Below are 14131 nucleotides of genomic sequence, written 5' to 3'. Positions count from 1 at the left end.
TTGGACTTGAAATTTGAATATGAAATTTACTTAAAATCGGACATGAAATAGGACTTGAATATGAACTACAACTGCAATTTCAAATTGGAATTGGAAAAACAAGAACTTGACGTTGGACTTGGGTGTTACCACCCAAGTAACAATATGGGTTTTATTACACTCTTATGATGGCATTTAAGACCAAAATTGGCTGTGAAAACTGGTATAAAAGTGCAATAAAACTCACATTGTTGCTTGGGCATTGACCATTAATGAATTTTTTATCACATAAGAGTGCGTAATCTCAACGTTCGCAATTTTTTTGCTCATCAGGAATATTTTGTCGGAGCTGTATCTATTTATACCTTGGGTTTATTTCTAATTCCCGTCATACTAAGTAAAGCCTTTCTAATTTTCATCATTTGTTGGCTGGATTTAATGAATACTCCAAAAGTTCTTGTGCTGAGTTGACTTAAACAGACTTACCTTCCGATCCGTGAACTATGAAACCACTGAAAAGCGATTATTGAAGCATATTATTGAAATTACGCAACTGACTTAATTTCCCAAATTCGTCGTATCGTTTTAAAATCCGTCCATCAAAATTTTTCATCGTCCGAACTAAAAATCACAACAATGTTTACGAAGCTAACGCGCATGCATTTGTGTAGGACGGCATGACAAATGTTTTTTCCATGTGTGGCGCGTATCGTTGCGTTGCGACCAGTATCGTTGATCTATTGTGATATCGCCCGGGTGTTTGCTGTATGACCTGCACCGCATTTCTTTTAGCTATAATCGCTATTAAATGAGCGATATGCTTATTAAATTTTATGAGTGCTTGTGTGTATTGGGGTTTACCCTTCCTTCAAAGCTTGATCTACTTTACCCACATATTCCTCACTGCCAGTACTATCCCCATATTATAGCTGTCCCTGGCGAGGACTCATTCGTACCTCTGACCAGTACACTAAACTGTAGGAGGGACATTTGCACTGTCAAGAGGCGTCAGAGGGTAAATATAGAATTCAGCATGAAGGAAGAGTAATTGGAGGGGCCTGAGAATAAACCCATACTAAAGTCACTTGACATCGAATGACTTGATTCTACTAAGATTCGAACCCACGACCACTCGCTTGTCAAAGCAGACTCGATAACCCTGCGGCTACGGAGCCCCCCATGACAAATGTTATTCTGCAAAATTTCTGCAGGTCTGGCAAGTTTTCCTGGCTGTAGAATAACGGCAATGCCTTGCATGAGTTATTTCCATTTATGAATGACGGAAATTGAAACAATTAGTCGACATTTTCTTCTTCGTCGAACGAAAAAACGTAGGAAATTTAGCTGGTAGGTGATCTTTAATGATAAAAAGCATTTAAATAGATCTCAGCTCACTTTGATTGATCGCGTATGATAGACAACAAACTAAACTATTAGGGAATATCTAGTTTTGGATTGTGTGTCATAAAAATGCTAATATTTTTAATAATTTGTGTTGGATAGGACGGGAATAAGCAATTACGACGATGCAGCAACATACCCTACATTGATAACTGGTGAAATTGCGAAAATTCAGATATTATCAGTTAAATATTTATGCAGGTATGTTTATGGAATGGCGATACCAGCTGTTAACGTATATCCTCATATCATGTAACAAACATAAGAAAAAGGTAAAGTAAATCCCTCTGGCCCTCTTGATTCACCCTTTCCCTGTTCCTGGCGTATTTGTATTTAACAATGCCATGCTTATTCGATCGAAACTACGGTCCGTTGAATTTCAGAATAGGGTTGTCAATTTCAGACAATAAAGTCAAACAGGATAAGTAAAACATAATAATCATTATTCTGTATTGCTTAAATTCAATTTATGACACTTCCATCAAGTTCAGTTTGACTAATCTTTCATTGTCAAAGTATGTCAACGAGCAATAGTATACTTGCATTAGTTTAACTTATATTGAGCGCATTCAGTGAATTCTTACGAGTATTGAACATTTCCAGCAGTCGACAGTTCGAAAACGAAATCTATGGCTTAATAGTATCTAGAATCCAGTCCATATAGCTTCCCACCCGGCAGTAGATTCCCGGGATGGATTTTTTCCCGCACGATTCCACACCAGCGGACACGATGCCAAACTGCACGAACCGAGCCCCTTTGTTATACTCGGTGTAGAATCCAAGCGGTCCGCCCGAATCTCCCCGGCACGTGTCCACTCGTCCTTCGCCACCGGCGCACATCTGCTTATCGCTAAGCTGCACATTGAGACGATTTTGGGCCATCTTCTGCGCGCAATCATCGTTGTTCACTCGAGGAATTACCGCGTCTAGGAGAACCTGAGATCCGGCTTGATTTTCTGTCGTCCCCCAACCGGACACAATGTACCGCTCAAATTGCTTCGATCGAAGCTCGGGAGTAACGGGTAAACAAATTGGTCGAATGTGATCTGTAAATAATTGTGAAATGTTAAAATTTTGTTACTAATTATCACGCAATGAACCGTACATTGCACTTCCACATCGCGAGCCAATCGTATGAGTCCGATATCGTTGCTGTATTTTGGACGATTGTAATCCGGATGAATTTCAATTGAGTCAACCTGGTAATCCTCAACTGGATCTGCACAGTCTCTTTCGATCTCCTCTCCATTCTTATCCCTATAGATATTGCAGTCAATTTCCTGATTTCTGGTATGCTCCCCCAAACGGACCTGAGTGCTGCAAACGAAACCATGTTAATAAACTAAAAATTGCGTTTGTAATACCATACACTTACAGCTGTAATGAGCTCCTCGTTTTCAAGCAATGTGCCGCAGTCAGGACGTACCGCTTATTGATCAACGAACCACCACAGCCATCGATAATCTCTCCGTTTTGATTGTATCGCAACAAAGCCATCCAGGGATAGGCGAATACTTTTGTAATGTTACCGAAAGCAATGCGATCGGTGACCGATTGACCGCAATCCGTTGGAAGTAGATTGATTTTACCGGCTGGAATCGTTACCTCCGGAACAACCTCCGCTGGTTGGCAACATACGCTGCGTTCCACTCCCGGTAAAGTACATGCCGCTCTCTTGATATAGTTTGCAATTCCCGTCGAAGGTGGAGTCGAACTCTGCACAATGTTGTAGATATTTCGACAGCGCTGGATCGCAACGCATAGGCCCTCCTGCTTTGTTGGGGTGCTACATGGAGCGCTTTCTGGAAAACAAATCATATAGAACTTTTGAGTCATTGTAAGTCACTGATTCCGGCATACTACTACTAACAAACTATGCTAACCGCAATAAAACCCCACTTGTTTACAAACAAGCTTTATTAGTAACTATTATTTTGTTTCTTTATTCTTCGTCATTCTGTACAACCTTGAACTATAATTCACCGACTTTACATGCTCTGCAAAATGCTCTTCAATCTCAAACATTCATTTATCACTAGTCATTTAAAGCTGGCAAAAAACTTGAGTCTAAACCAAGCGTGCATTCAGCCATCTCTTGCGATCCCAATGTGACTCACTCAATTATCAGCTATAAGAAAGCAAAACCTGTTATCTGCCTGTCTTCATCGTAAAATCCCCGTCCTAGGCTAAGGTCTTCCATATCCCGTCGTAAGATGATTCTTATAACGGTTCCGACGGTTGGATGGTGATTAAAATACGTACGTGATTGCACTGCAGCCGGTAATAGTTGAAGGCTACCTGCAAGGATTACAAGCCACAGGACGGACACTCTTCCCGAAACTAATTTCGCCGGTTCCATGGCAAAAACGTAAACGACAGCAATAATACGTGTTTAAAATTTTCGTGTCCGAACGATCGAAAGACGCACGAAGAACTAATCGCACCGATGATGATAGAGAGAACGAACAGTCGCGATCGCAGGATCCATGGAGACTCGTGCCGCGATCATAGGCTTGAGTTTGTTTTATACATATTCGCTCGGCCAGTGAGTCCCCAAATGACGGTGATCGATTTCGGAGATGTTTGACGAAAAGTAGACTTGCAAGGTAATATGTACTGTTTAATTTTATCTAGCTGTGCAAATGTTGTAATATTTGATAATACTGTTTTATTATTCGAAAATCAGATATTATAATTACAACTTACTACATTTGAATTTATTTCTGTATAATGCAATTCGGAGGTATCGCGCTGATTACAACTTACTCAAACTGCATTCTCACACAACGGTAGTTGTGGGGTTTCAGGTTCGCTGGAAAGACGCTCTCGCCTCGCCAAAGACTGGTTCCGAACCGTAAATATGTACTACATATAATCGAACCGATCGTCTGAGCTCATCTCCGTGAGTGGACAAAGTAAAAAAGACGCTAAGAAAAACCGTATGATGGCGTATTTACCGTACTCTGTAAAAACACCATGTAGACCATCGCATCGCCCGCACCCGGCACCTTCTCATTATCCCGGGCAGGATTCGGATTGGTTGATCTGTTTCGAAAGAGTGCAGGGATTTCCCCGCAACGTGCCCACTTTGATAATGGGCACGCTTCATAGGGGTTGGGAAAAGACCGTTCAACAACTGATTAAAATGTTTCAGGCTTTCAGTCTTATCTACCATAATTCATTTATTTCCTTATGTAATAATTCAATGTCGCATCCTACAGCGAAAGCTTCAAAAACCCAACGAGGTGAAATTTCTAAAAATGCTTTACACTTTATTCAAAAAGCTTTTAACCGAAGCATAAAGATCCGATGTTATCTCAAAAAACTAAAGGAATCCTACCCTATTAATTCTATAATAATGATTATACTAGAAGTAAAGTGATCAGAAATCAATTTTTTATCAGTCTTTTCTTGTTTCGTTTCAGTTAAAACTATAAATTTGTTAAAATAAACATAATATACAACCAACCAAACATTACATTACGTCTAATTACATTCAAACTAACCTGGTATTGATATTTACGGATTTTCTCTTCGCTGTCGAGGAAAAGAATATGTTAGAAAATTACTATTTTCACTATTTGTTCAAAAAATAGAAGTCCTCTTGGTTTTTCTACCAGTTTTGACTATGACGAAGAGAATCTGCTGATCGCTCGAAGTAACTACTTGAAATTTTGAGCTGTGATTCAACACGGCATTCTTGCACACGGCACGAAGAATACATGTGTAGATTTTTGTTAATAATTGCTGTCTGTCCATGATAAACGAAAGAAATCTTCCTTATGACGATGATGATGATGATGATGATGATGATGGTCCCACCTCATACCCCTACAACGGTTTGAGCGAGACGATTTATCTATTAAGATATTTATGTAATAACAATGTAGCCAGGTGCAAAAGCAAATAACGAACTGGCTTCTAATACAGACATATCAAACTTTCAAGTGAATATCAACATTTTCAAAAAATGTCCAAGGCTCGTCCAAAACATTTCCAACCCGAAAATTATCTGGACTTGATTAGGAATTGAACCTAATATTTAGCCGCATAAGCTGGTCAGAGTTGGTTCTAGATAACGATCTAGAACTACGAGGGAGATCCTGCAGAACTTTGGTGCTCGATATACAACTCCGCAACAAAGCGATGGTATACGAGTTCCAAAGTCCACAAGCAAACCCAAGCCTGTCCAGCTTCCGCTCCAAACCCTTTGTTCAGGACTTTAACCTGATCATTCAATTTCCAGATTGTGTATGTCTGTTCTCGCGCGCGTGGCTCAAACATGTGTAGTCTTCTCTAAACTTTTTTAATTAATAATAATAACAATTTCAAATCCATCATCATCAGTTCATTTACGCGGTCAATAGTCTCACCATCAATTTCAACGTTTACGTCTGGCTTGGAGTTGGCTGAAATGATCATATATTTTGTCTTGCTAATCTTGCTGTTTAAATTTCAACCAATTCGAAAGATAATGTAAATCTTGGTTTAAATGTGTGACAATTTCATGAGGGTCCTTAGCCGAAATGAATAGAACAGTGTCGTCCGCAAACAAATTTATGTCGCAGAACCGTAAAACTCGGTTCATGTCATTGATATACATTATGAACAAAAGGGGCCCCAATACACTTCCTTGCGGTACACCAAGTGTGTTGGCAAGGGAATCAGAATTCAAATTATTAAAGCGAGTTTTCTGAGTTCTGTCACATAAATAGCTTTCAAACCATTTATATGCCATTCCTACAATACCAAATCGCTTCAAGGTTTGTAACAATAAGGGCCTAGAGATTGTTTCAAACGCGCGTTTTAGATCCAAAAATACAGCAAGAATAGTTTCTTTAGCTTCGATTTTTTCTTTCCATTTTGCTAGCACCAGGTTTAATGCAGTTTCACAAGAGTGTCCCTCTCGATAGCCTGATTGCTCTGGAATTAGCAAATGATTATAATTTAAGTAATTCATAAGCTGGCCTTTGATAACAAGTTCTAAAATTTTTTCTAATGTGTGCAATATGTTAATAGGACGGTACTCTTCGGCTTTATCCGTTCCATTAACTTTGGGAATAGGAATCACAAGTGACTCTTTCCAAACTTTAGGCACGTGCCCAGTTCGCAACGATTCATTAACAAGGTCCAGCAAGTCGTGTCAAATGACATGAAAGCAATCTTGTATTACTTTTGCGTTGACATTGTCGATACCAGCCGATTTCTCTAAAGAAAAACAAATATCCTTCAACTCTGCAAAAGTAATAGGGCGAAATCCATCAAATCTTATATTATTAGAAATCGGCTGTATTATTTCGTGAGGTTCACTGACCAAATCAATACTTTGATTGATCAGCTGAACACTATCAACAAAATAACTGTTGAATTTATTCGCTATTACTTGACTCGATTGTTCTTCTGTTCCATTGAAAGTTATGGACCGCGGAGAATTATCTTTACTTTGAATCAACTGTTTTAAAATTTTCCATAACTCCTTGCTGTTATTTTGATGGTGATCAATCTTCCGTTGAATATAATCACATCGAGCCTTTTTCAAGGTGCGTGAATATATGTTACGAGCGGCTGTGTACCTAGCCCAATCATCACTATTATTACTTCTACGAAACTTCTTGTACTTTTTATCTCTTTCACGTTTTAAACGTACTAGATCTAAAGAGTACCAGTTGTTTGTGTTACGTAGTTTCACATACTTATCAAAAACAAGCTTATTGGTACACTCTTTCAGCGTGTTGGTAAGCACAGCTGCCTTATGGTCCAAAACACCAGTTATTGGGAGAAAATCCAAGCTTCTCGAAACAAGCTGAGACACTGCCTGCTTCGAATATCTATTCCAGCACTTTATCTTTACTTTATCATCACAGGTTTGGTCCTTCTCGATTAAAATAAAAATTGTCTCATGGTCAGAAATTTTACAATTGGCCTCTGTAACAGAATGGACCTTGTCAAAGTTTGAAAACACGTGATCAATTAGTGAGTTTTCGTATGAGGAACTTCCGCTGGAGCATGAAAAATTGTTCCACTGAGAAATGTAAGATCCGAAACATTTTTTCGGGCTAAATGGGTATTCATGTACAGGCTTGAGTACTTGCGGATTAAGTCTTATAAAAACTCGCAATAAAGTATGGATCGGGTTTACGTATAACAAATAGGGTCCGTAACTCTAATTCTGGATAGAAATTTCGAACGATTACAGTTGGACTATATCATTCATACCAATATTTTTCATAATTGACATTAATTAAGACCTAAATAGAGTAAAAACCATTCGCTTCGTTTCATTATAGGGTTTATTTATAATTCCCGTCGTAATAAGTAAAACCACTCTAATTTTCATAATTTATTGGAAGGATTTAACGAATACTCCAAAAAAAACTTGACTCAAACACACTTACTTTCCGATCCGTGCATGTTAAATTCACTAAAAAGCAATTATCAAAGCATTTTATTAAAATTACGCTACTGATTTTATTTCTTAAATTCGTCGTAACGTTTTAAAATCCGTCCATAAAAATTTTTTATCTTCCGAACTTAAAATCCCAATAATGTTTACGAAATTAGCGCGCCTATATTTGTGTAGGACGGCATGACAAATGTTATTCTGCAAAAATTTCTGTTGGTCATGCAAGTTTTCCCGGCTGCAGAATAACGACAATGCGTTGCGTGAGTTATTGTTATTCTGTGAATGACGGAAATTGAAACGATTAGTCGACATTTTTTTCTTCGTCGCGCGAAAAAACGTAGGAAATTTGGCTGCCAGGAATTCTTTAATGAAAAGAAGCATTTAAATAGATCTCAGCTCACTTTGATTGATCGCGAATGATAGTCAACAAACTAAAATATTAGGGAATAACTAATTTTGCAATGTGTCATAAAAAACGCTGATATTTTAAATAAATAATTTGTGTTGGATAGGACGGGAATATGCAATTACGACGAAGCAGCAGCATACCCTACCTGCATTAAATTGATACTTATGTATAACAAAATGTGTTTTAAACACTATTTCACATTTCTTTATAAGAAGAACTTCCAAACTACAAGTTCGATTATCATCAAATTTGAAAGTCAATTCTGGCTTTAGTTTTCAAAAGGTCACATAATCAACCCTTTTGCATGCATTATGCGACCTTTTGAAAACTAATGCCAGAATTAGTCTCATTTCACGCAAACAGCTATGGCAGAACGGTTTTCCGGACGAACTGACGCGGCTGATCAAAACTCCCTGGAGCGAGTGATATGCTTCTTACGTGTTTTGGGGGTAGTCTCGTGTCCCTTCGAATCAAGTAGAAGGTTGCGGCAAGAGGATGGACTATTATGTATGTCATCCAAGTCAACACAAAATTCAGGCAGCTGGCATCGAAATGAGAGGAACGATTTTCAGCAAAAGTAGCCAACTCTTAGCCTTCGCAGACGACCTCGACGTCGAAATTACGGTTGCTACCCTATAGCGCCGTAAATACAAATTGCTTTCTTCGGCAATATTGTAGACAATTACTTGTTCTACAAATGCCTCATACACCATTTTTTCAGATTTTGCTTGGCTGAGATGCAGTAATCAAAAGAGCAATATCGAAGCGAAAAGTGCATGCCTAGCCTGCCCACAGGCAGTGACTATTGACGGCGATGAATTGTAAGTGATTGATAAGTTCTTGTATCTGGGATCTCTGGTCACCGCAGACAGTATGAGTAAAGAGACTCAACGGCGCATCCAAGCTGGAAGCTCGAACCTACTTTCCCCTCTGCAAGACGCTTCCATCAAAGAGCATACGCCGTACCACAAAGCTGTCTATGTATAAAACGCTAATCAGACCGGTAGTCCCCTGCGGACATGAGACTGTAACCTTGCTTACGGAAGACATACGTGCATTTGCCCATTTGTACAAAACGTGTTGCGGACTATGATGGAGGAGTACAAACGGATAGCGGAGTGTGGCGTAGGCCACGTGAACCTCGAGTTTCAGGATTCCCATCGTACACCTGGCGTAAGTTGGGAGCCTATGGTGGGCCGGTCCCGTCGCAATGATGCCAGACGACTGTGTAGTGAAATCTGTTCTCCTTAAGAACCCAACCGGCACCAGGAATAGAGAAACATACTAAACCTGGCATTTGCCAGAAGTCAGCCTTCACATAGGTTTCATCGTCCATCAGAAGACACCTGTCGAACTTGGTTAGCACCCGGTCGTATAGCTATCGAGCACGAATTTTGGCCACACTATGGATTGGCTGTTTGCTAGCTCGATACAACTTGATTCCTTCCCGGAGTCGAATTCTCCTCACGGTACTATGGCTAGCACCGAATTTTCTGGCCAAATCACGGTCCGACAGATTGGGATTCCTCTTGATGGTCTTCAAAAACTTACCAAGCAGTTTCCGGTCGACAGTTCCACTCCGATGATTAGCTTGAGGCTTCCGAATCGTCGTCAATGTTTCCTTATACCGTTTGATAACGCGCCATGCGGTATTTCTGGGCAATTTCAGCTGTTTAGCTAGCCTAGCTGCTTCCATGTTGTTTGTTTACAAAATACAGTCGATTTACGGAATGTCAAAAATACATACGTGAAGCTAACAAACTTTCCGACACGTGGGCGCCAAGAACTTCCTAATCCGTCCGTTAAGAGCGCCACAATACGAGCATAAGTTTGTTCCAATTCCAAATGAACAAGCTTTATCAATGAGTGGCACACGCGGTGAGCTTAGTAAGCAGAGCAAATGGAGCAAGTGTGGGACGTTCAAGGAACTGAAGACAGACAGCCGCATACCGAGAATGTTGGCGTAAGAGTGTGAAGCAGTTGAAGTTATAACGGACATCGCACCAGGATAAGTAAGTTTCGAGCACATGTGTACTGCCACTAACCAGGATATTGATAAAACATGTCCAATTTGGTTCGTTGTGCGTTAGTCTGGTAAGCTCTAGAAGACCATATAGGTATCTTGACGGATAAAGAAAGATTTTTCGGCTCTGTGATACCTAACAAATCAGGTTATTTTACCCTATCACCGTTATAAAGGGTTTTCCTGCTTATTGTGCACCGATTTTACTTATTTAACTGTACCACCCTAAGCCAAGCGAGATTTTATTTTATAACTTTTATTTTAGACCATTCATAGAGCTTATTATTATCTATAAAATTACTAAACCAAGTATTACTCTATCTTAAGTACTTACGGCGCACTTCCGGTTTACACCCGCCGGTGCATCGAGAGCGCTGTTTGCGTAGCATTCAGTGTACTAAACTGGAAGTGTGCCGTACATGCAAAAGATAAAGTAGTTTGTAGATTTTTTCATAACGGTAGTTTTTTACAATCGACGGAGAGGACGGTAGAAGAAAGTAATGAAAGGTGTTGATAGCATCCAAACAGCATGAGACAAGGCGTGAAGGGGGAAAACAGAAAATTAGGTAAGGTAAGGTAAGAAAATTAGGCCATTGAAGCAACGCTTCCAGAACTTGTGTAGCGTTCCTCTTTACCCAAGCTGGAGCATATTCGTTCGGGGTGCATTGCAAATTTGGTATTGTTTTGAGCTGGAGAATCAGTCAAAATCACTAGAAGAAAACTATTTCTACTTGACAAAAAAGTGTATTTGAAGTATTATCCACTTGAAGATCTATCATATTAAGCTTTCATGTTAGCGAGAATCCACCCGAGATAGCTGCCAACTCGAACATACACGGCTGGAAAATTGATCACTCCGCAGGTATCGAGTCCGTACGAAACGATACCGAACTGGACGTAGCGCGTTCGTTTTAGATACTCCACCGGCCACATGAGCGGTCCACCGGAGTCACCCTGGCAGCTGTCCACCAGATCGATGCCACCAGCGCAAAGCTGCTTCGGACTGATGGTGATGTTGTACTTCTTACTCTCGATCTCGTCGATCCTTTTCTGACAACTTGCTCTGTCGACCCTCGGTAGAGTCGCTTTAAGCAAAATATCCGATCGCACAAGCTGTTCCGTCAGACCCCACCCACTAGTGATGTATTTCGGTGGAAGAGTTTCCTTTAGACTGGCGGACATCGGTAAGCAGATTGGTTGAATATGACCTGAAGCAAAGAAGCAATTATAATCCGGAAACTAGTTCCACGCAGACCAGATTACTCTTGAAAGTGACAACTGTTGCTAAACGGATCAATCCAATATCATCTCCAAGAAATGCAGAGCGGTACTTAGGGTGAACAATGTAGGTTTCGAAAGGAATATTCTCTACTGGATCTGCGCAATACCTTTCAACGACTTCTCCAGATTCCATAATCGTACTACAATCAGGATCCTCGCTGATGGTGTGCTCTCCCAAACGTACGTGTTCGCTGGAAGGAAATCCCTAGATATTTCTGTAATGTCAGTATTGTCAGTTCTTACTCACAGCTTAAATCGTTCATCCGTCTTTAGACAATGAGCAGCCGTCAAGACATATCGTTCGCTGATTAGAGTTCCCCCGCAATTACCAAGCAGCTCATCACTGAATTGATCTCGATACATTAGTAGAGCCATCCAGGGAAAATCGAAGACGGCTGTCTCATTTCCATTGGCTATTCGATTATTAGCGGAAAGACCGCAATTTTTCGGCAGCTGAAAAATTCGTTCCGGCTGGCAGCAGACTCCCTTGCCCGAAGAGTCCTTCAACGCGCATTCCGCTTTCGTCAGATATTGTTTCATGTTCTCAGATAGGTTAACCGACAGTTGTTGTACGGCAAAAACATTAGAGCATTGCTCTAGGGGTACGCATTGCCCGCTTCCCCCCGACGGTGTGACGCATTCTGTGGCTTTGATTACAAACAACACGACATTAGAATTTAATATGTAAGTACGATTAAACAGCTCTGATTGCCGCTTACCTGCGACGCTGACAATGCAACTGCAACACAACACAGCGATTATCCCACCGCAGCAGTACGAAACTCCTCTCATCGTCTTTTTTTCGCTCTATACACAGAATACCGCACAACTGCACTTTCCGAGTGCACGCGGTTTACTGATTTTCGATCTCAACTACTGAGGATCGCATTTCGTCTGATTGTGTTTTATTATTCCTACATATATAATCAGTTGTTTTAATTAAGTTGAACGGCATTGGGATAGGGAAATGCTCTTGATTGTGAAACAGGTTTTTTTACCACAACTTTTGATCGCATCATCCAATTTTGAGTTTTTTTATGCATTGGGAAGTTTTTATCTATCTTTTTCTAGACAAACCGCTTTACAATATATTTTTAGTCAAAACTAAGATTATATGCATTTTTCTGGCATTTTTATTTGATTTGTTACATAAAAATTCAATTGCATATCATGCAAAAAAACTTGTTTGGGTTGTTTGTTTAAATGCTAGATTGCAATAAGACTAGACTTTGGTAGCAACTTGACAGCGGCAATTTAATAAACACTAAACACCAAAAATGACGTATGTTTCACAACCGGGTACAATACCCTACTAAATGCATCTGTTATATTGAGAATAGTCTCTACTAGTATTCACTACGCCTAGTACAGCAGCAACTAATTAGCAATCGCACTGAGAATTGAACCTCAAACTAATAGTGAAAGTTTGATGCTACAAGTTTAGCTACATACAGATATTCTTTTCTAGTAACGGGTGATTCAGCAATTGGTGAAAAACCGAGCTATTTAAATAAATAAATTACCTTTTCGTTATTTGTTGCAAAAAAAGGCATTGTTTCATGGATTTTGTGATATGGAAGACCGGTTTGTCGGCACCAACTACCGATCGATGAGACTACGAGATTTAAAATTGTCTTAGGAAATCAAGCTATTACCGAATGTCAAGCTAAAACATTAGAATAAAATATGTTCTGTGCTGTTGAGACTTTGAAATTGCCTATCGCTTCATTGTTCAGTCTCTCTATGCAATGCCATCAATTTTCTGGGAGCTGGAAGACCTCCTTTATGTTTCCTGTATTTAAGAAAGGAGAGAGGCGTAATGTCGAACACTACCGCGGAATTACTTCTCTGTGTGCTTGCTCGAAGGTTTTGGAAGCAATTGTTTATAAGCATCTCTTGTTCCGTTCTAAGAGGTAAGAACTATATACCTCCGTCGCAGCATGACTTTTTTCCTGGAAGATCAGTATCAACTAATCTGTTGGTGCTTACGTGCAATGGACCAGCGTCATCAGGTTGACGCAATTTACACAGATTTAAAGTTGCTTGATTTGAATCCTATTTACGAGACCGCAGAATGGCTGTTAAATTGGGTTCTTAAACAATACTGGAGTACCTCAGGGTTGCACTTTAGAACCGCTATTGTTTTCTTTGTTTGTAAACGACATATCCCGTCTATTACCACCGGGTACGAGTGCCAAAATCTACATGATTGTTTGTAACAACGACAATTGCTTGAGACTTCAACTACTGATCAACCGGTTTGCAGAGTGGTGCGATTGCAATCGTATGACTATAAGCGTTCTAAAATGTGCCGTTATCAGTCTCTCTCGAAAAAACACACCTTGTTGTATGATTACCGCATTAATGGTCAAATTCTGCAACGTAGTGATAGTGTTACCGATCTTGGAGTTGTTTTGGATAAACAATAACGTTTAGACTTCACTATGAATTGATCATCAACAATGCATCGCGACAGCTAGAAACGATACTTAGGATTGGTAACGAGTTTCAGGACCCTGGAACATTACGTACGTTATATTGCTCGCTGGTACGCTCGGTTTTGGAAACAAGCTGCGCTGTTTGGGAATCCCATTTTGAGAGTTGGTCTCTTCGCATTGAAAGAATACAGAAACGT

At 40.0% G+C, this 14131-nt stretch overlaps 1 protein-coding gene across 1 annotated transcript; it reads right to left on the bottom strand.

The window, feature by feature from the left end:
* Positions 1–1830: 1830 nt before the first annotated feature.
* On the bottom strand, positions 1831–12326 carry LOC128733857 (transmembrane protease serine 9-like). Its single transcript, XM_053827696.1, has 8 exons — positions 12216–12326; positions 11744–12143; positions 11479–11687; positions 11002–11423; positions 3643–3763; positions 2756–3182; positions 2486–2697; positions 1831–2426 (listed from the first exon to the last, which is right to left on the bottom strand). The coding sequence occupies exons 1-8, from the start codon at positions 12286–12288 to the stop codon at positions 2008–2010; spliced, it is 2283 nt and encodes a 760-aa protein (XP_053683671.1). The 5' UTR covers positions 12289–12326; the 3' UTR covers positions 1831–2007.
* Between the last annotated feature and the right edge of the window lie 1805 nt (positions 12327–14131).

The sequence above is a fragment of the Sabethes cyaneus genome, chromosome 1 (genome assembly GCF_943734655.1).
Source record: "Sabethes cyaneus chromosome 1, idSabCyanKW18_F2, whole genome shotgun sequence".
NCBI classification, from domain to species: domain Eukaryota; kingdom Metazoa; phylum Arthropoda; class Insecta; order Diptera; family Culicidae; genus Sabethes; species Sabethes cyaneus.
This window is presented reverse-complemented; position numbering and strand designations above follow the sequence as displayed.